Genomic DNA, 19,080 nt, shown 5'->3' with positions numbered 1-19,080 from the left:
ACAGACACACATACTATACATACACCCAGGTATGAAGGACGTTCATTAAAGATTTCCCCAGACCCACTTCTATTTATCACAACTCAGAACTGATAACGGTCTTGATTTTACAGGTGCTGAAGTGGTGTGAGGTTTGATAATGGATCCAGTGGAATACAGAGCAGTCATCAAGGTCCTTTACATGAAAGGCCGCACACCCAAGGAGACGTTCGATGAGATGAAAGAGGGTTACGGTGATGATTCCCCATGATATGATGTAGAACTGGCATCGTCAATTCAAATGTGGTCGGACTTCTGTGCAAACAGCTCCAATTCCAGGGTGACCTACTCTGATATTGATGAACACACCATAAATCAAGTGGAGGTTGCCATTTTTGAAGATCTAATATTCATATAAATATAAAACCCATACCCAGTATTCAAATTTGGTTAGATACCATATAGATAGAAAAACTATAATAACCAAAAGCAGTTGCCTAACAAGGCCCTAAATTAGGCCTACTATTCACACCTGCCTTGCTGTGGAGGTTGGCACCCTAAGAAGTGATTTTTTTGGCGCCCCCACTCAACGCAGACTCTCCCTCTCTTTCCTACAATCACCCTATCAATATAGGTGGGAAAACAATATAGCCGAGAGCAGTGATGAAACATAGATAATAATTATTAGTAAGCAAAACGATTTCTATTTAGGCCTTGTGAGGCACCTCTGAATAGCAAAAAACTATACTAACACAATACACATAGTTCAGACACGCTGACAAATAATAATTCGATTCACAATAAGCTGTCTATTCCTATCGCCACAGCATGTAATTATTTTCTAGATATATATCAAACCAGACTCTATTTCGGGTCATAGAACAGCCATAAAATGGTACAGAATAAAATAATGTTATGCTATTCATCATCATGGCATCTGGCATCATGAACATCTCTATTATCTCCTCCTGATGAACCGTGATAACGGGGAAACGCGTCGGGGTGATACCGACACATGCCGAGTTATTTTATTCTATACCATTTTATGACTGTTCCATCTAGCAGGCCCCAGGCCTTTAACCTTTAAGGCTACGTTCCCACGGTCAGTAATCGGCAGCGCTTTGAACGCAGCACATGTCTAAAACGCTGCTGGCTTTTGAACGCAGGGGATTTCACGTGTTCATTGAACTGTGCGGAATCACTGTGCCCAACACACACAATAATACTAAGTGTCTCAGTAATATAGACACGCTGCGGTCTGGAAAGACGCGCCACATGTCCGTCTCTGTGGGTGAACCGCAGGTGTCTCCTCACGCATAGTCGGCATGGGATTTCTTAAAATCCCATCCACTATGTTGTAACATCGGGCCGCTGCGGATGTTCTTGAGTCCTCACAACCCATGCAGCAATCTTGCTGTGAGGATTCTCCGTTGCTAGCAATGGCAGTCATGTGACCACAAGTGTGTGACATACTTACTCGCGGCCACAGCCCGACTAGAGGGGCGCAGTCTCGCTCAATACAAGTGAACCGAATGAGTCCAGCAGGCGGAGCAGTCTAGGCGGGATATGGCCCAGTGTGCACAGCGCCCACTTGTGGTCACATAGCGCACAACGCTGGCTGCCAGGTAGTTGTGCCCTGGTCAGTGCCATATGGCGCACAGTGGGCTCACGGAGATGCCTGCGCGTTTGATAACGGCTATATGCAGCATAACGTAAAGGAAACCTCCATAGCCTCCTGTATAATTCACCGGGGTCCCACAGTAGCGCGCTGCTGTACTGGAGTGAACACCTGCACTAAATACTTTGCCAAAACCCTTGTCTGTAACTTGGCACCGGCCCCTTTATGGGGAAACCCAGGAAGCATGTGCACGTGACGGGTACTCCGCCCCGGACACCAGGAACCGAAACAAAGGCCCCTGCCGCCTCCACGTCCCCACCACTAGCTACTGCGTCACACAGGTCTCCATTGCGCATGTCATTGTTGAAAGGCGATGGGCGGAGTTTATTGCGGAAGTGTGACGTCCGGAACCCGGAAGCGTATACCAAAATATCCAGAGAGCAATCATGGCTGCCAGGAGAGGTGGGAGACGAGCGGTCATTCGGGTTGTGGCTGTGTGAGCGGCGGGCGGGTCGCGTGTTGCTCCTTTATCGGTGACCGCATTCACGTCATGTTTTCTAGGTGTCAGATTATAGGGCAGCTGTGTGAGCGGAGACTACACCTCTTGTGCGGCTGAGGAGCGGGTGCGATGTGCGGGCACAGGGTGTAGTGCATATTATGTGTGTGTGTGTATATATATATATATATATATATATATATATATATATATATATATATATATATATTATATGTGCTGGGGCAATGGGCGGCGCTGCTGACACCTGTGCTGCACACATACATAGGGGGGAGCAGTTGGGGGCCATCACGAGAGCCGGCAGAAAATAGCATTACCCAGGTGATCTACCCTGTTAACCCCTTAACATCCCAGGAACTTTGGCATTCCACCCCCCCTTCCAAGAGTTTTTTCCCAGTATAACCAATGGCTAACACACTTCACCCCATGTAACCGCATTCTATTATGCTCCATGGCTCCAATTCGCCCTGCAAAGCAAAGAAAACCTCTTTTATTATATTCCCCTATGGGGCGGTCCAGTCCGGTTGGCATGTCTGGGCCGGTGCCTCCTCTCTTTTTGCGTTGCCGTCCTCCTGTGCTTCGTTCTGATGATGCATCCTATGTCATCCACACCGTGTTCACCTTTGCGCTTCTGCCCTTTCCTCCCTACCAAGTGCAGAGCAAAGTACTGTTCTGCGCATGTGCTTGAAAGGTCCACAGCTCTGGCGCACTCGCACTGCGGTACTTTGCTCTGCACTAGGCAACAGTTGTTGCCTTCTCACCAGAGCAGAGTAGCTGTGAATCCAGCCCTGGGTTAATCTTAGAAGATTCTGCTCATAATGTTTCGCTTCCTCTCTCTTCATCTCTCCTTTTCTCTCTCCTCTTCTTAGACTTCAGTAGTTAACTGATGCCTCACTATGCTAGCAGACGAAGGAACCTCAGCACCACAAAAGAAAATGTGAGACTGTAGGTCTTGCTGCAGTTTTGTTTTGATTTGTTTCTTGATTCCTGGGTCCTGCTCCTCACAGGTCCTTGACAAGAAAGATCTTATGATTTACGTTACTGCTCTGCAAGACTTTCTGCTTACCTGCAACAGATATCCCTGACAAAGACTGCTTCTGGACGAAACGTTGGACCATATCTGTTTTTCACTTCTTGCATCAAAATCAACTATCACTGCAGCATGACCTTCAGCCTCACTTTCTTTTGTGGTGCGGAGGCTCCTTGCTCAACAAGTCAGCACCACGCGTCCCTTCCTCAAGCACACAATTTTCTTAGGCTCATGTTCTGGACTTGCTCCTTTTAATTCAGTATGCCAGCAGTCTGTCTTGTCTTTGTTGTGCATACCGAGTTCAGGAGGAAGAGGAGAGTGGAATACGTGGCTCAAACGTGTATAAAGAAGTTGATTTCTCGGACAAGATACACTTCTCTATATTTGTTCTATGGTTTTATGCAACATTTCTTGAAAGTACAATTCCCATTAAAGCGAACCTGTCAGCATGATTTTGCTAAGTGAACTATAGGCATTGTAATGTTGGTGATGTCACACTGATTAGAATGATTCCTGGGGTGAAGAAATCCATCTTGTGTAATCAGTGTTGGAAGTTTTCAGTTAATGATATGCCCGTGCTCCGGGGCTGGACTGTAGGCAGAGTCTTATCTTCCTGCCAGAGAATCCAAGGAGAGACCTGCCCACAGGCCGCCCCGAAGCACAAACATGTTCCTCATCGTAGAGACAGACTGTTTGTGCCTGACAATGCCTGTAGTTTAATTGGCAAAATCCTACTGACAGGTTCGCTTTACATTCTTGTAAACTACTGACCATCCTTGTCCCAGTTATACGGCCGTCTCTCTTCCCTTACACTTTAGATGAAACGCCACATTTCATGTTCATTGAAGATTATTTTTCCTAACCTATTGCTAATGGGTAAAATATCTTAGAGCTGGAGAGAGAATGAGTCCATTCCAACTCTGCTGTTTAATGTGTGTGTTTGGCCTGTTGTTGGCTGACCACTAATGAGCGAACGCACTAGGATAAGGTGTTATCCAAGCATGCTTGGGTGCTAACCAAGTGACTTTGGCGTGCTCGAATAATATGTTCGAGTCCTCGCAGATGCATGTCCTGTAGCTGTTTGACAGCCGCAACACATGGGGGTATTGCCTAAAAAACAGGCTTTCCCCGCATATGTTGCTGCTGTCGAACAGCCACGGGGACTCGAACATATTGTTTGAGCACGCTGAAGTCACTTGGTTAGCACCCGAGCACGTTCACTCATCACTAGTGACCACACACTGCTGAAAATAAGAGTTAACAGGGACGTTGCTGTACAAGGTGCAACTACCACCGTGTTCTAGTCATCAGTTATTCATGTAGGGCATTGACAACTCATCTATTGCGTCTCCCTCAGGTCTATATTTTTCTACATAAATAACATAGCGTACATCAATTCAACCGCTGCAGCCAATCGCTGGACTCGGTGGTTATGTTAGCATGTATTGCATGTCGCTACTACTGGAAAAATTCTGACGTTGTCAGGAAGCAATGGCACTGGAGCGCAAGGGCATTTATTGCGTGTTGTGGGGGGGGGGGGTTCCTCTCTGTTTTCACATTTTCTCCTGTTACTCCTCTCACCTTCCAATGATCCCTGTAGAATGAACACACTGTATGTTTGTTCCAAAGATCCCAGCAGTGATGATGATTCCTATGAAGTATTGGACATTACAGATTATGCCAGACGTCACCATTGGTGGAGTCGAGTTTTTGGCCGGAATTCTGGACCCTTGACAGAAAAGTATTCTGTAGCAACACAGATTGTCATGGGTGGAGTGACAGGCTGGTAAGATGTTCTGTGTGTAAATCGGTAATGAGTCAGTTTACAGCTACAAAGGCTGAATATAAGAGTGCGCACACAACACTAGGTGTACATATGCATTTATTCTTGCAGTATTTGGGGATGCGTATTTCACAAATATTTTAGTAGTTGTTTACAGGGTCCTCTGTGAATGTGCTCACCAATGGGGTTCATACATAGAAAGGAAAAGCTTAGAGGTTGTGCTGTTCTTGGATGGTGGTCTGGTAGCAAACGACTGAAAACACTATAGACGCCTTCAGTCCCCACTTAATGAAGTCCGTAGCTGTGCCACATCACAGCGGGGCACCTGAGCATCGTACAGCGTATCATAACGGGCAGCTTGTCTCCAATGACTGGAGCATCTGTGGGGGATTGTCAGAAGGTGAAAGGTGGAGTTAAGGGTTTTTTGTTTTTTTTTCTTACCACAAATACATTTACTATTGGAGTATATTTACACACAGCAGAATTGTTAGAGATTTGGCTTCTTAACATAATCTTCATTTACCGATGAGATTGTTTCTTCAGCAAGTACAGGACGTCTGCAAACACCTATCGGATGAATAGGACGATAACAGAACTTTAGCCAGTCTTTTCCATGCGCATCTACCCTTTCAGATTCTCAAATTTTTTAATTTTTTTTTTTTTTTTTATATTTCCATTTTATTACTGCTGCTGCTTCTGTCCCCTGTTTCATGTAATTCACAATGTCTCTTTGTTCATACTTCCAGATTCACCATTAGGCCACGTGCACACACTGCGGATTACTCTACAGATTTTTCCAGACTGATTTTGGTAAATCCGCAGCTAATCCGCGCTGCGGAATTATCGCGGTTTTTGTGCGGATTTCACCTGCGGTTTTACACCTGCGGATTCCTATTATGGAACAGGTGTAAACCGCTGCGGAATCCGCACAAAGAATTGACATGCTGCGGAATAAACAACACTACGTTTCCGCGCATTTTTTTTCCGTAGCATGTGCACTGCGGATTTTGTTTTCCATAGGTTCACATGGTACTGTAAACACATGGAAAACAGCTGCGAATCTGCAGCGGCCAATTCGATGCGGATCCGCAGCGTGGGCACACACCCTAAGTATTACTTTATACCGTTAACTTTTTATTGATCCATGGTTTTTAACACTTTACAAAAATGTACATTGATTTTAATTTAACTTTGCAGTTTTATTGATCATACATTATTTTTTATTTCTTCCATTTAGGTGTGCAGGGTTTTTGTTTCAGAAGGTTGGAAAGCTCGCAGCGACTGCAGTTGGTGGTGGCTTTCTTTTGCTTCAGGTAATACAGTAATGCTTCGGGCTTGGCGGTCTAGAAAATCCATCTAGTCTCTTCTGTCTACTCATGTCCTTATTTACTATATATTAACTTGTATCAGAAGAAAATTTTATATTTTGGGCATAGAGTTTACAGACAGCAATTACTTGGGAAACCTTTCTTCCTTTGGCACAACAAATCTCATAATTATATCAAATCGTTTATAGGTCAGCGAGCCTATTATTGTATATAAGATCGACAAGAAGGGGTTAATTGAACTTCAATTTTCCCAAGACAGTCTTCATTAGCTGAGATCATTTATTAAAAACTTAGAGAAATTTGTAATTGAGTACAATAGCATTAAAGAGGAGACAAGGTGGTAAGACCCATGGGCCGGTGTTGGATGGAATGGTAGTTTGGCCATGGTCAATTCCCAGCCATTCAGCCTCTTGGGGGCCCTTATTGTACCAATTGGTGCTTGCTGTAGAATCTTCTTAGTGGAACCTTTAGCATAAATTGACTGTTAAGGCCACGCACAGATGTTTGGTGTACCGCCAGGGTGGGTGCCAGCTCTGCTGTTAGAGTAGATGGAGTACGGTGTAAATGATCATAGTAATTGGTTTGAACAGAACAGTTTTTTTTTTTTTCTAGCAGATTCACTTAAAAAAGAATAGCTGAATTACCTACATTGATATTCAATGGCCATATTTTGTGTTTTCTGCTTCTAGATTGCAAGTCATGGTGGGTACATACAAATAGATTGGAAAAGAGTTGAAAAGGATGTAAACAAGGCAAAGAGAAAGATAAAAAAGCAGGCTAATAAGTCTGTTCCAGAAATTAACAACTTAATTGAGGAGGTAAGAAAATGTCTTTTTAATCACTCGATTTAAGCAGGGCTGTGGAGTCGGAGCCCATTTTGGTGGAGTCGTTGTCATGGAAATTGAGGAGTCGGAGGTTTGGCTTACCGACTCCACAGCCCTGGTTTTAAGTATTAACTTAAAGGGAACCTGTCACCCCCAAAATCGAAGGTGAGCTAAGCCCAACATCATCAGGGGCTTATCTACAGCATTCTGTAATGCTGTAGATAAGCCCCCGATGTATCCTGAAAGATGAGAAAAAGAGGTTAGATTATACTCACCCAGGGGCGGTCCCGCTGCGGTCCAGTCTGATGGACGTTGCGGTCCGGTCCAGCGCCTCCCATCTTACGATGATGTCCTCTTGTATTCACGCTGCGGCTCCAGGGCAGGTGTACTTTGTCTGCCCTGTTGAGGGCAGAGCAAAGTACTGCAGTGCGCAGGTGCCGGGCCTCTATGACCTTTTCCTGCGCACTGTATTACTTTGCTGTGCCCTCAACAGGGCAAAGTACGCCTGCGCCAGAGCAGCAGCGTGAAGACAAGAAGAGGACGTCATCGTAAGAAGATGGGAGGCCCCGGACCGCGACGCCCATCGGACCAGAACCGGACCGGGACCGCCCCCGTGTGAGTATAATCTAACCTCTTTTTCTCATCTTTCAGGTTACATCGGGGGCTTATCTACAGCATTACAGAATGCTGTAGATAAGCCCCTGATGCTGGTGGGCTTAGCTCACCTTTGATTTTGGGGGTGACAGGTTCCCTTTAACTAGTTGTGCATTCTTGCATTTACCGCTGCTGGATTTGTCAAATATACAGTTTTAACTGCCTTTTAGCTTTTTTTTTTTTTTTTTCAATACAGAAGTATAATGCTAGATGAATAGCAAAATGCTTTTTCATACAATAATTCTGTTTACAAATTTCTCAATGACAGTCGGCTCATATTGACATCTTACATTGCAGAATGTCACAGCAGTGATTGCCAATTATGGTTATTTTCTATAGTGCTTATTGCCAATCGTTACCAAACCACAGATTGCCACATGTGACAATCAGTCATTGAATTGAATCATTGAATGCATTTTTTTTTCTCTTGCAGTCACAAGATTTTATCAAGCAGAACATTGTAGTGTCCGGGGGATTCGTTGGAGGATTCTTGCTAGGCCTTGCCTCTTAGGAAGCGATAAAGAAGAGTGCAGTGAGAAGTGTTATAAAACTGAAAACTATGGAGGATGCCTGTCTGCTAACAGAGATGCCTAGTTCTATTTGTTTTCTTTAGGGTGGTCTTCTTGTACATGCGCACCTACGGACTGCTTTCAAAAAAAGGCTGTGGCCTAGTCTGCACAAACATCTCCAGACTGAACTTTGTATACGTTACACACGAACATTATTTCTGACATTACTACTCATCTTACTGACATTAGTTTGTTTCATGAGCAGTTTTTTTTTTTGTGACTTTATAATAGATATCATGATAGGTTTGAAAAGTTCATGTTAGCGACTATAAATATTTTTTATATATATTTATTTAACTGTATTTTTTTTTTCTTTTCTTGATAGTGCCAAAACTATGTACTGTAATGGCATTTGGAGCCCTATTGGTGAATGTTAGTCTTGAAGGAAGAGAAAAAAAAACTATACTGTGCAATAGATTACCAAGAATTAGACTAGAAGTCACCGAAATAAAGCTATCATTTAGCCTGTGCCATTGTTTTTTTTTTTTTCTTCAAAATTGAATGATTTGATTTGTAAAACTGTATACGGTTTATACAAGTAATAGAAAAAATAATAGATTCCAGCTTCTTTAAAAAGTCCAAGATTTATTTATTCAAAATTAAATGCTGATTGCATGAATCCATGGTGTGATCACAGAACGTGTTTCCAACTCTCTCCAACGTTCTTTCTCAAAGCTCCAGAAAGGACACATGCCAATAATTAATTTACTTGAAAGTTTCTTCCTTTTGGACAGAATGTGAAGGGTGCAGCCGATCATTAGCTGCTGATTGGATGAATGCAGCATTCATTTAATGCCTCCTCCAGATGTTGTCAGGAGACAAGGCACATAAGGAAAAGGTTGACAGCACTCACTAAGTTTGGACGCCTTCTCTCGATCCAAGTAAAGTAGCAGCAGTCAGGATAAAATGAAAACAGCGTCCAGTCCAGGTGAAGAAATTCAGAGGCTTTATTCCGCCATAAAGATACGTTTTGACCTGTAGCAGGTCTTTTAATGTGTCTTTATGGTGGAATAAAGCTTCTTTGAATTTCTTCACCCGGACTGGATGTTCTCATTTCTTCTGACTGTCAGGACACAGTCAAGGGGCACAATATAGAGTGCTGAGGATAGGCGCTACTGCAGTAGTAAGATTCCCATCTCCCCACCACCTCTCTTCTCCGTTCTGCCCACAATGCGGACAGAACATTCTTATTGCTAAAATGTGTCCATTCAAACTGTATTGTTCCCTCAAATGTCCATAAACAAGTGCAGATGGAAGAACAATCAGGCTCTCACAGATTCTTCTGTCTCTCTCAGTTTTGAAGTTACCTTTCAATACAAGTAATTTCAGGTCCATGGTGCTGTGATCAGGCATACAAAAATGGTTGGTCACAGGTAGATCCATTCTTTTTTCTCTTATTGTGTGGCGGTGAGAATTTATCCTTGTTCTCAGGTTTTGCCCTGTCTCCCCCACATACAGACCCCCAGTTGGACATTTTGTACATATAATTAAGTACACCACAATAGATGTGATTCAGCTGAAAGTACCTGGGATCTTGTAGTCCTGATGTGAATTGGGGATCTTTATCTTGTCCGTGGTCATTATAAATGGACAGGTTTTACATTTTTTTTTCTGGTTGCAAGGAAAAGTACCTGCAGCTGTTGGAGAGGTCAGCGAGCTTCTGACAATGATGCTTCTTAGATTTGGGAGCTGCCTGAAACACAGTAGTGGGGGGTCTGGAAAAATGGATTGTAATCGGGCATCTTTTTGTAGTAAAGGCTGTAATTTCTGTGCAGCTCCTCTTAGCACCTTCAGATTTGGAGTGTAGGTGACTACTAGAGGTACCCGGTTATTACTCTGTCGCCTCATTGGGGGACACAGGACCATGGGTGTTATGCTGCTGTCCACTAGGAGGCGACACTATGCATAATCTGAAAAAGATAGAACGCATGGCTCGTTCAATTTTCGAGGCAGCAGGGGCATCTCTGGCTCCCGCGTTCGCCTCAGTTTGGGCTGCCAAGGCCATTCTGGCCTGGGCAAAAAATTTACAAGCTCTCCAAGCATCCGCTCCTGAGCTGTCGGACCAAGCGGTTCAAATAGCAGTTGTAGCAGATTACATGCTTCATGCAGCTCAGGATTCAGCAAGGGGTGTAGCGGGGATAGCATCAAACACCATCACAATTCGGCGTATCCTCTGACTGCGGGAATGGAAAGCGGACGCAGCCTCAGAGAAGTCCCTCACGCCCCTCCCCTACCTCAGTGGAAGACTTTTCGGTGAACAGTTGGACACGATGATATCCAACGCTACCGGGGGTAAGAGTACTTCTCTTCCCCAACTCAGACCTAAACGCACTTACAAGAAGCGTAACCAAACTCGATTCCGATCCTTTCGGAATTCCTCGGGCTGGTCCGTCTCGCGTCCAGCACAAAATCGTAACCGTTCCCCACGCAGGGACAACTCACGATCGACGCAAAGGTCGGACAAGACCTGGCAGTCAAAAGCAGGCCAGCCTAAGCCCAGAGGAGGAAAATCTCAGACCTTTTCCTCATCATGACTCACGGACTCCGGAAGACACCACACCAGTAGGCGGCCGACTTTTGCTCTTTCATCAAGTCTGGCTGCCTATTACAGAAGACAGGTGCGTCAGGGAACTAGTGTCTTCCGGATACAAAATAGACACCACCTCCAACCCACCGGATCGATTCTTCCTCTCTGTCCCCCCAAAACAACCAGCCAAGGGTTAATAAACTTCTTGAATGTGGTTTTGTGCACGTTATGGGGTGCAGTGTTTAGAATTATGTCACTTTTGGATATTTTCTGTGATATAGACCCCTCAAAGTCGCTTCAAATGTGAAGTAGTCTGTAAAAAAATTACTAAATTTTCAACTTTTTTGCGAAATTCCTGTTTTTTTTCACAAATAAACGCAAGTCATATCAAAGAACTTTTACCACTATCATAATGTATAATATGTCACAACAAAACATTCTCAAAATCAATGGGATCCTTTGAAGTGTTCCAAAGTTATAACCACATAAAGTGACAGTGGTCAGAATTGTAAAAATTGGCCTGGTCAGGAAACCAGCCTTTGCTGCACGGTTGTTTTCCTGGTTGCTAGGAGCAACATCCTGCTGTATTGATCCGTAGCCCTGTGTTCTGTCTCCACATTAAGCGATTGTACCTGATTGATAAGATGCTGTGAGATTTTTTTCCCTACCACAGTATCCAAGATGAGAAGCAGACAGGACCAGCCCAGACTCAGCGTACGTAGACTTGAATGTAGAACCACAAAGTGGTTTATTAAACCCAGATACAGAAATACTTTTCTGTACAAGGTCGTAACTTTCTCTGAAGCCACTGATGTTGGTTGCTGCTGTCTTCACAAGCCCAGCACAAGTGGTCCCTATCTCACAGCAATTCTGGCTATAAAATGGCTAGAGAACGTGACCCACCACCTGCCGTGTGAAGCCTCTCTGGGGGAACAGTACACCCTGGGCTTGCATTCCTAATATCAGACAAACAGGCATATTTACTAGGTTGTGCCAGATCAGGGCTGGGCTCCCTGGCACTTTATCCCCTACCTATTCTTCTAAATGTTACCCAGCTACCTACTTCTGGGTCTTGATTTTCCCCTTCGCCACTCTCCTTCGTATCACAGGTCCCAGCCAGAGCGGCTCAGTGAGCTTTAATCTCCTTTTGAGGTTTGCAATGCTCCTGAGTGTTTCCAGCTGCACATTTAGTCCGGGGTCACACTTGCGTGTGCAATGTGAGAAACTCGCACTAGTCTCTTGCATCAATACCCGGCACTGCCGCCGGCACTTGGGACCAAAGCGTGCAACTGCATAGAAATACATGCAACCGCACACTCCGGTCCCAAGTGCCGGCAGCAGTGCCGAGTATTGATACGCGAGTTTCTCACATTGCACTCGCAAGTGTGACCCCGGCAAGTAGATCCATTACCTGGGCTTCCAAACATGTAACTAGATGACACCGAGCGAAGATATATTCACACTCAAACGGCTGTTCAAGGCATGCATACAAATATTATTTGAGAGACACTGCACACTCTAATGGTTAATTATGCAAGATAGTGTGAGTTTATTCAACATAACTCAAAATAAGTAACACATGGGAGCAATTCTACAACCATAAGGAAAAGTGATCAAATCTAGTAACAAAACATGACGTTTCGACTCTCCCGAGTCTTAATCATACCATCGCTTGGTATGTAGATAAGAATGCCTAAATGAAGCAAATCCTTAGTTTTTTTTTAGAAACATGGGTAGTGCTAGTTGATGGTGAGGTTATTACCCAAGGCATGCAAACATCTTTTCAGGTTAGAGAGCTTTAGTTGGTCGGTGTGTCTGTTATCGCCATATACAGAGTAGTATGGGAACGTGCTCTTTTAAGGCCGGCGTCACACTCAGTGTTGGGAAATACGGTCCGTATTTTACATGTGTAATACGCAGAAATTATCCCACAACAGTGATCCATATGTCATCCGTAAGCAGGGTGTAGCAGCGTATTTTGCGCATGTAAACCTCCATATGTAATTCGTATGGCATCGGTACAGGGAGATTTTCTTGCCGGCTTGCAAAATGGACATAGAATGGATCCATGGGCTCAAATATTTGTGAAAACATATATATATATATATATATATATATATATATATATATATATATATATATATACATACTGTATTTATATTTAATTCAGCGCTAGATAGAATAAAAGCCGGTAATTCAATTGCCTGCTTTTGCTATCTCCTTCCCAAACCCGACAGGATATGAGACATGGTTTACATACAGTAAACCATTTCATATCCCTTTTTTTTTGCATATTCCTCACTACTAATGTTAGTAGTGTGTGTGTACAAAATTTGTGGGCTCTGACTGTTAAAATAAAGGGTTAAATCGCGGAAAAAACTGGCGTGGGCTCCTGCGCAATTTTCTCCGCCAGAGTGGGAAAGCCAGTGACTGAGGGCAGATATTAATAGCCTAGGGAGGTACCATGGTTATTGCCCCCCCCCCCCCCAGCATCTGCCCCCAGCCACCCCAGAAAAGGCACATCTGTAAGATGCGCCTATTCTGGCACTTACCCCCTTCCCACTCCCCTGTAGCGGTGGGATATGGGGTAATGAAGGGTTAATGCCACCTTGCTATTGTAAGGTGACATTAAGCCTGGTTAATAATGGAGAGGTGTCAATAAGACACCTCTCCATTATTAATCCAATAGTAGTAAATGGTTAATAAAACACACAGCGTGAGAAAATATTCAGAAAAATTCCCATGCTAGAGTTCATATGAGTTTATGCCAGCAGGGGGCGCAGCACCGCAAGTCTAGGTAGCTACGTTCCCCTGCTTCCCATTCATTCCCTAGTTTTACAGGCAGGGGCGGCTGCATTAGCAGGCTCCTGCTTGTAAAATTATTTAACCCCTTCAGATGGATTTACATCGTGGGACATGACTGTAACAGCAGAAAGGTATGGGATATTGTTGTTTTTTTATTTTTCCTTTTTTACAGAACGAGGGTCATCATTTGGATTGAGAGTATAATAAACTATTACAACACCCTGTGTCTTTATTTCAATAAAATACTTTATTCCTAATGTGTGTGTGTGTTTTATTAACCATTTACTAGTATTGGATTAATGGATGGGTGTCTTATTGACACCTCTCCATTTTTAACCAGGCTTAATGTCACCTTACAATAGCAAGGTGACATTAACCCTTTACTACCCCATATCCCACCGCTACACGGGAGTGGGAAGAGAGAGGCCAAGTGCCAGAATAGGCGCATCTTACAGATGTGCCTTTTCTGGGGTGGCTGGGGGCAGATGTTTGTAGCCAGGGGGGGCCAATAACCATGGTCCCTCTCTAGGCTATTAATATCTGCCCTCAGTCACTGGCTTTACCGCTCTGGCGGAGAAAATTGTACGGGAGCCCACGCCATTTTTTTTCCGCGAATTAACCCTTTATTTTAACAGCTAGAGCCCCCAAATTTTGCACACACACTCTACTAACAGTAGTGAGGAATATGCAAAAAAAAAAAGGGATATTCAATGGTTTACTGTATGTAATCCATGTCTCATATCATGTCGGGTTTGGGAAGGAGATAGCAAAAGCCGGCAATTGAATTACCGACTTTCATGCTATCTAGCGCTGTATGAAATATAAATACAGCATATATATATATATATATATGTGTGTGTGTCAATGACACACACACACATATATATATATATCCCTATAATATGTGTAGACATTTATTTTATCTATTCTATTCTATTCTGTCAGTGTGATTTTACTGTCCACGGCACTGAATTGCCGGCTTTTCTATAGGACACCGCTGCGTATTTCTCGCAAGTCACACTGTTGGTCCGTGTGTAATCCATATTTTTCTCGCCCTCATAGACTTTCATTGGTGGATTTTTTGAGCAATACGCTGACAAACGCAGCATGTTGTGATTTTCTACTCCCGTAAAATACAGCTGAGAATTATACGGCAGATAGGAGCTGCCCCATAGAGAATCATTGGTCCGTGTGCAATGCGTAGTTTTTGCGCCTCTCATATGTCCGTAAACCTCTCTAGTGTGATGCCGGCCTAATAGGTGGTGTGGCAATATGGAGGGAACTTATCAGGAGGGGAATTTTTGAAGTCAGTTGGGCTTGTCCACGTGTTGCCTTTTTTGTTCCAAACTTATCAATGTGTTACATAATACTTGATAAATTTTGCACCGTTTACATATAAAGATTCCAGAAAACTATCACAAAATTCTTGATAAATTATCTCCTATGTATTTTCATTGACAAATAGGACAAATTAAATGTTATAGATTGAACTAATAAAAACATTGGCATCTCTGTGCAGGTGATCAGGACATTGTACATTGATCTTTGTCAGCCTGGTGAACACAATTATCTGGTAAATAAAGTTGCATAGCAAAAAAAAAAAAAAGCTGATTAGACGGTCACTAGGTAACCACCTGAGAAACAATGCTGTCTCCATGGGGGCAGCAGATCAGTGACTTACACTGGAGGCTGATCAGTGTGACAGCCCAGACTGCTGATCACCATGGCGCTGCCACTCTTGCCAGGGAACTCCTTTAATAAGAATGTAAGTAAAAAGTGTTCGATATGAAGCAGGGAGGAGATCACTGGTCATAAAGTGCATGACCAGTGATTAGTTCTTAGGTTGGGGCTCTATTTATCTGGGACCTCAGGATCAGTTTATTTTTCTGTCATTTCTACAGGAAAAAAGGCCATTAAAAAGAGGCTTCTTTAACATTTGCACTATTTACAAAAGGGTTAATTTAACTAAAGGCAATTAGCATGCAACTACTGTAGAGCAGGGCTGCGGGGACCAGCATTTACAAGGGTTACAAATACTGATGGAGAATACTGCACGTGGAAGCATGGCCAAAGACTGGGCGATTTTTAGTACCTTTGCTCTTTCCTTTTTCTTTTTCCTCCCCTACTTCTAAAAGTAGCCATATGGGGCTTATTTTTTGTGGAACAAGTTATTGTTTTGCATAACCCCATTCATTTTACCATACAATAACGTCAATTTTTCTTGTTTTTATTCTATGGTAAAAATGACCCTGAAACATTATTCTCCCGGTTACTGCGATTACAGTGATGCCATTATAGTGATACTAAACTATCATAGTGTTTGTCCCCAAAAAAGTGGCAAGGTTGTAAGAAGAATATTTTCTGATTGTGTCGCCATAGTAACAAGACCTGCAACATTTTTTATTTTTCAACGATTGAACAGAGCGAGGGCAACTTTTTTACATAGCGACATGACATATTTATTGATAATAATTTGTGGTACATACGTTTTGATTACTTATATTGCATTTCTTTTAAGGAGGAATGGTGATAAAAAAATAAAGCAATTCTGCAGTTTCTTTATTTTATATTTTCTAAGAACAGACTTTTTTTCTTAGAACGGATGATTTATTTTTTTTATTGCTTTATTTTTCTGGGGATAAAAGGCAATGAGGTGAATTTTAATTTTTTAAATCCGGTACCGATATCTGGCAAACATGTATGGCGCAAGTTGGCGGCAGGTGTGTGGAGTCCCCGACGGGGTGAGCACGAAGTAGATCTCAGCCCATGATTGTTAAACTGTTAAATGCCGCTGTCAATTCAGGCATGTGGGCAAATCGCCGATGGGTTGGTATGACAGCCATGGTTCTGTTGAAGACCCCAGTGTCTGTCATCATGGAGCTTCTTTGAAATTCACCCTGTAGCTGGGCTTCAAAGTAGACCATGATTTTTACTATATGCAACAATACTGTGGTCTATAGTACAAGCAGTCAGATGATCACAGCTTCCAGACCCCTGAGGGGACTAATAAATAGAGTAAAAAAAAGTTTCTAAAAATATGAATAATAAAAAAGCAAACTAATTCAAATCACCCCTTTTGGCACATTAAAAATAAAAATAACATAAAATACACATATGTGCTATCTGTGCATCAAGAAAAGTTCAATCTATCAAAATATAAACGTAAGAAACCCAATTGGTAAACAAAAAAAACATCAATATTGCCAATTTTTTTTTTTTATTATTTTCCCACAATACTGCAAAAATGCTTTAGGAAGTGATCAAAATCTCATGTCTATCCAAAAAAGGTATCAATAAAAACGTTGTCTTTACCCCCAGAAAAAAAGCCATCACACAGACCCATCGATAGACAAATGACGACGTCAACACAATTAATGTATATATAACATACATTAATATTACGTAGATTTCTACAAATTTCTTATTATTTTACCGCTAAAAAAAAGGACAAGTTTGAAATCGTCATAATTGCATTGATGAGGAGAATCATATTGACAAATCATTTTTACTATACAATGTATGCTGTAAAAACAATTCCCCAAAACAATGTTAGAATTGTGTTTTTTACCAATTTCTCAACCCGTAAAAGCAAGTCATCATAAGTCTATGTGGACAGAAAAATAAAAATCTTATGGCTCTTAGAAGAAGGGGAGAAAAAAAATGGAAATTGTACATGTCGGGAAGGGGGTTAAAACTTTTTTGCTTTTTTAGTTCCTTTAGGGAATTAACATGCGATCATCCGATCACTTATACTATATACTGGAATGTCTCATTATTGCAGTGTAGAATACAAATCTTGGTCTCCGATGAAGCTCAACCTGGAGATGGAAGCCGATACGCCTGAAGACTGGCAAGAGTTACATTTATGTGAAATTGACAGCCGTTTAGCCAATATAATCTATGGCCACCACGTTTAATGCCACCACTTTTACAGTATTCTAGTAACCTGTATACCAGTCCGCAACCCCCTGTGCATAATGCAAAAAATACCTTTTATTTTTCCCGGTGCGATGGGCATCACTGGTCTTGCTTCCTCTTCTCTTATCAATGTCGCCTTCTTCCGGTTGCTTCAGGTCAATGATGCGTCCTATGTCATCCACATAGTGGCCCCCAATCGCCTTCCTGCACAGGCATTTTTTGCTCTGCCCTTTAATGCACATGCGCCGGCTTTTCTTCCGGCTCATCAGTGCTCTTTGTGCTCTCCCGCCCTATGCGCATCACAGTATTTTGCTTTGATTATCCCCTGGATTCCCCATCTGGGTTAGTAGTCACATGACAACATGTTTACGATTTAGAACTCTGTCAACTAAAGAATAAAGCGTTACGGGTATCAGAATATGGCTAAATAAGAAATAAAAATTCACAAAAACATGGCTTAAGTAGAAAAATTAGTAAAAACTGTAAATTGCTATTGTTTAACCACTTCACAACCTTGAACGTATCCATATATCATGGTTGGAACGGGGATCCTGACCTTAACATATGGATGCAACCTGAGCTACTATCCCTGACCGTGGGCACATAGCCTTATAGGTGCAGAAACAGTGTGGAAATTCTGCAACGTCAAAAACTCACCAAATACTGATCGTGGGAACATAGACTTAGGCCGGCGTCACACTACTGTAGAATACAGGCCAGTGCTATGCGAGACATCGCATAGCACTCAGACCAGAGTTAATCTATGGGGCAGCTCACATCCATACGGATGTCATACGGATAAATAGGTGCGAGGAAATCACATCATGGCATTGCAAACGAATTACACACGGATGACCATACGGAGAACACTCGTGCGACTCTCGGCAGGGAGACTCGAATCAATTTTCTATACTTAACATGACAGCTGACACCTGGCCCTCACAGCCGGGTGTTTAACCCCCTAAATGCCGTGATCATTATCGATCACAGCATTTAGTGGGTTGGGAGAGGGAAGAGGCTCCCTCTCCTGTCCATTTGGCACCCCCACAATGTCTTTGCAAGGGCTCAATTGTTGCCATAGTGACTCGATGTCATCATGACAACATTCAGTTCACCAGGCTATGGAAAGCCTGTTAGACCATGCTCTGAGCATGGTCTAAGAGGCTTCTGTCAGTTCAGTACTGACAGGTATAAAGCATTGCAATGCATCATAATAGCGATCAGAGTGTGAAAAGTTAAAATCCCATGGAGGGTCTAAGTAAAAAAAGTAAAAAAAAATTGTAAAAATATATATTTTTTAATTCACTAAATAATAATAATAAAAAATATTATACCCATAAATACATAATCTTATATAGAAAAAAAGGAACACATATTTGGTATTACAGATCATTACAGAATAATGACCCCACATAGTACTCAATACAGTATAATGTTCCACACATAGTGCTCCATACAGTATCATGGCCCCACATAGTTCAATACAGAATAATGGCCTCACATCGTACTCACTACAGCATAATGTGCCCCA

At 42.6% G+C, this 19,080-nt stretch overlaps 2 protein-coding genes across 3 annotated transcripts in view; both read left to right on the top strand.

The window, feature by feature from the left end:
* Window positions 1-1,914: 1,914 nt before the first annotated feature.
* On the top strand, window positions 1,915-8,769 carry FUNDC1 (FUN14 domain containing 1). 2 transcript variants are annotated; one of them, XM_077294816.1, is made up of 5 exons: window positions 1,915-2,059; window positions 4,771-4,927; window positions 6,162-6,237; window positions 6,942-7,070; window positions 8,164-8,769. In XM_077294816.1, the coding sequence occupies exons 1-5, from the start codon at window positions 2,044-2,046 to the stop codon at window positions 8,239-8,241; spliced, it is 456 nt and encodes a 151-aa protein (XP_077150931.1). In that variant the 5' UTR covers window positions 1,915-2,043; the 3' UTR covers window positions 8,242-8,769. The 2 variants fall into 2 exon arrangements, with proteins under 2 accessions (XP_077150931.1, XP_077150930.1); XM_077294815.1 differs by having other exon boundaries at window positions 1,956-2,130.
* A 6,492-nt stretch (window positions 8,770-15,261) lies between these two features.
* EFHC2 (EF-hand domain containing 2) overlaps window positions 15,262-19,080 on the top strand; it is a 109,983-nt gene continuing 106,164 nt past the window's right edge. The window contains exon 1 of the mRNA XM_077294824.1: window positions 15,262-15,396. Coding sequence (XP_077150939.1) covers window positions 15,355-15,396 — 42 coding nt within the window. The 5' untranslated portion in view covers window positions 15,262-15,354. The remainder of the gene's footprint in view (window positions 15,397-19,080) is intronic.

The sequence above is a fragment of the Ranitomeya variabilis genome, chromosome 3 (assembly GCF_051348905.1).
Source record: "Ranitomeya variabilis isolate aRanVar5 chromosome 3, aRanVar5.hap1, whole genome shotgun sequence".
Lineage (NCBI taxonomy): Eukaryota > Metazoa > Chordata > Amphibia > Anura > Dendrobatidae > Ranitomeya > Ranitomeya variabilis.
The sequence above is the reverse complement of the archived record's forward strand: the minus strand, read 5'-3'. Positions and strand labels throughout refer to the sequence as shown.

Coding starts and splice junctions, on each gene's coding strand:
- FUNDC1 (XM_077294815.1), top strand. CDS start 1,971: ATGGGCGGAGTTTATTGCGGAAGTGTGACGTCCGGAACCCGGAAGCGT. Junction 6,238..6,941: donor GTGGCTTTCTTTTGCTTCAG/GTAATACAGTAA, acceptor TTCTGCTTCTAG/ATTGCAAGTCATGGTGGGTA. Junction 7,071..8,163: donor TTAACAACTTAATTGAGGAG/GTAAGAAAATGT, acceptor TTTCTCTTGCAG/TCACAAGATTTTATCAAGCA.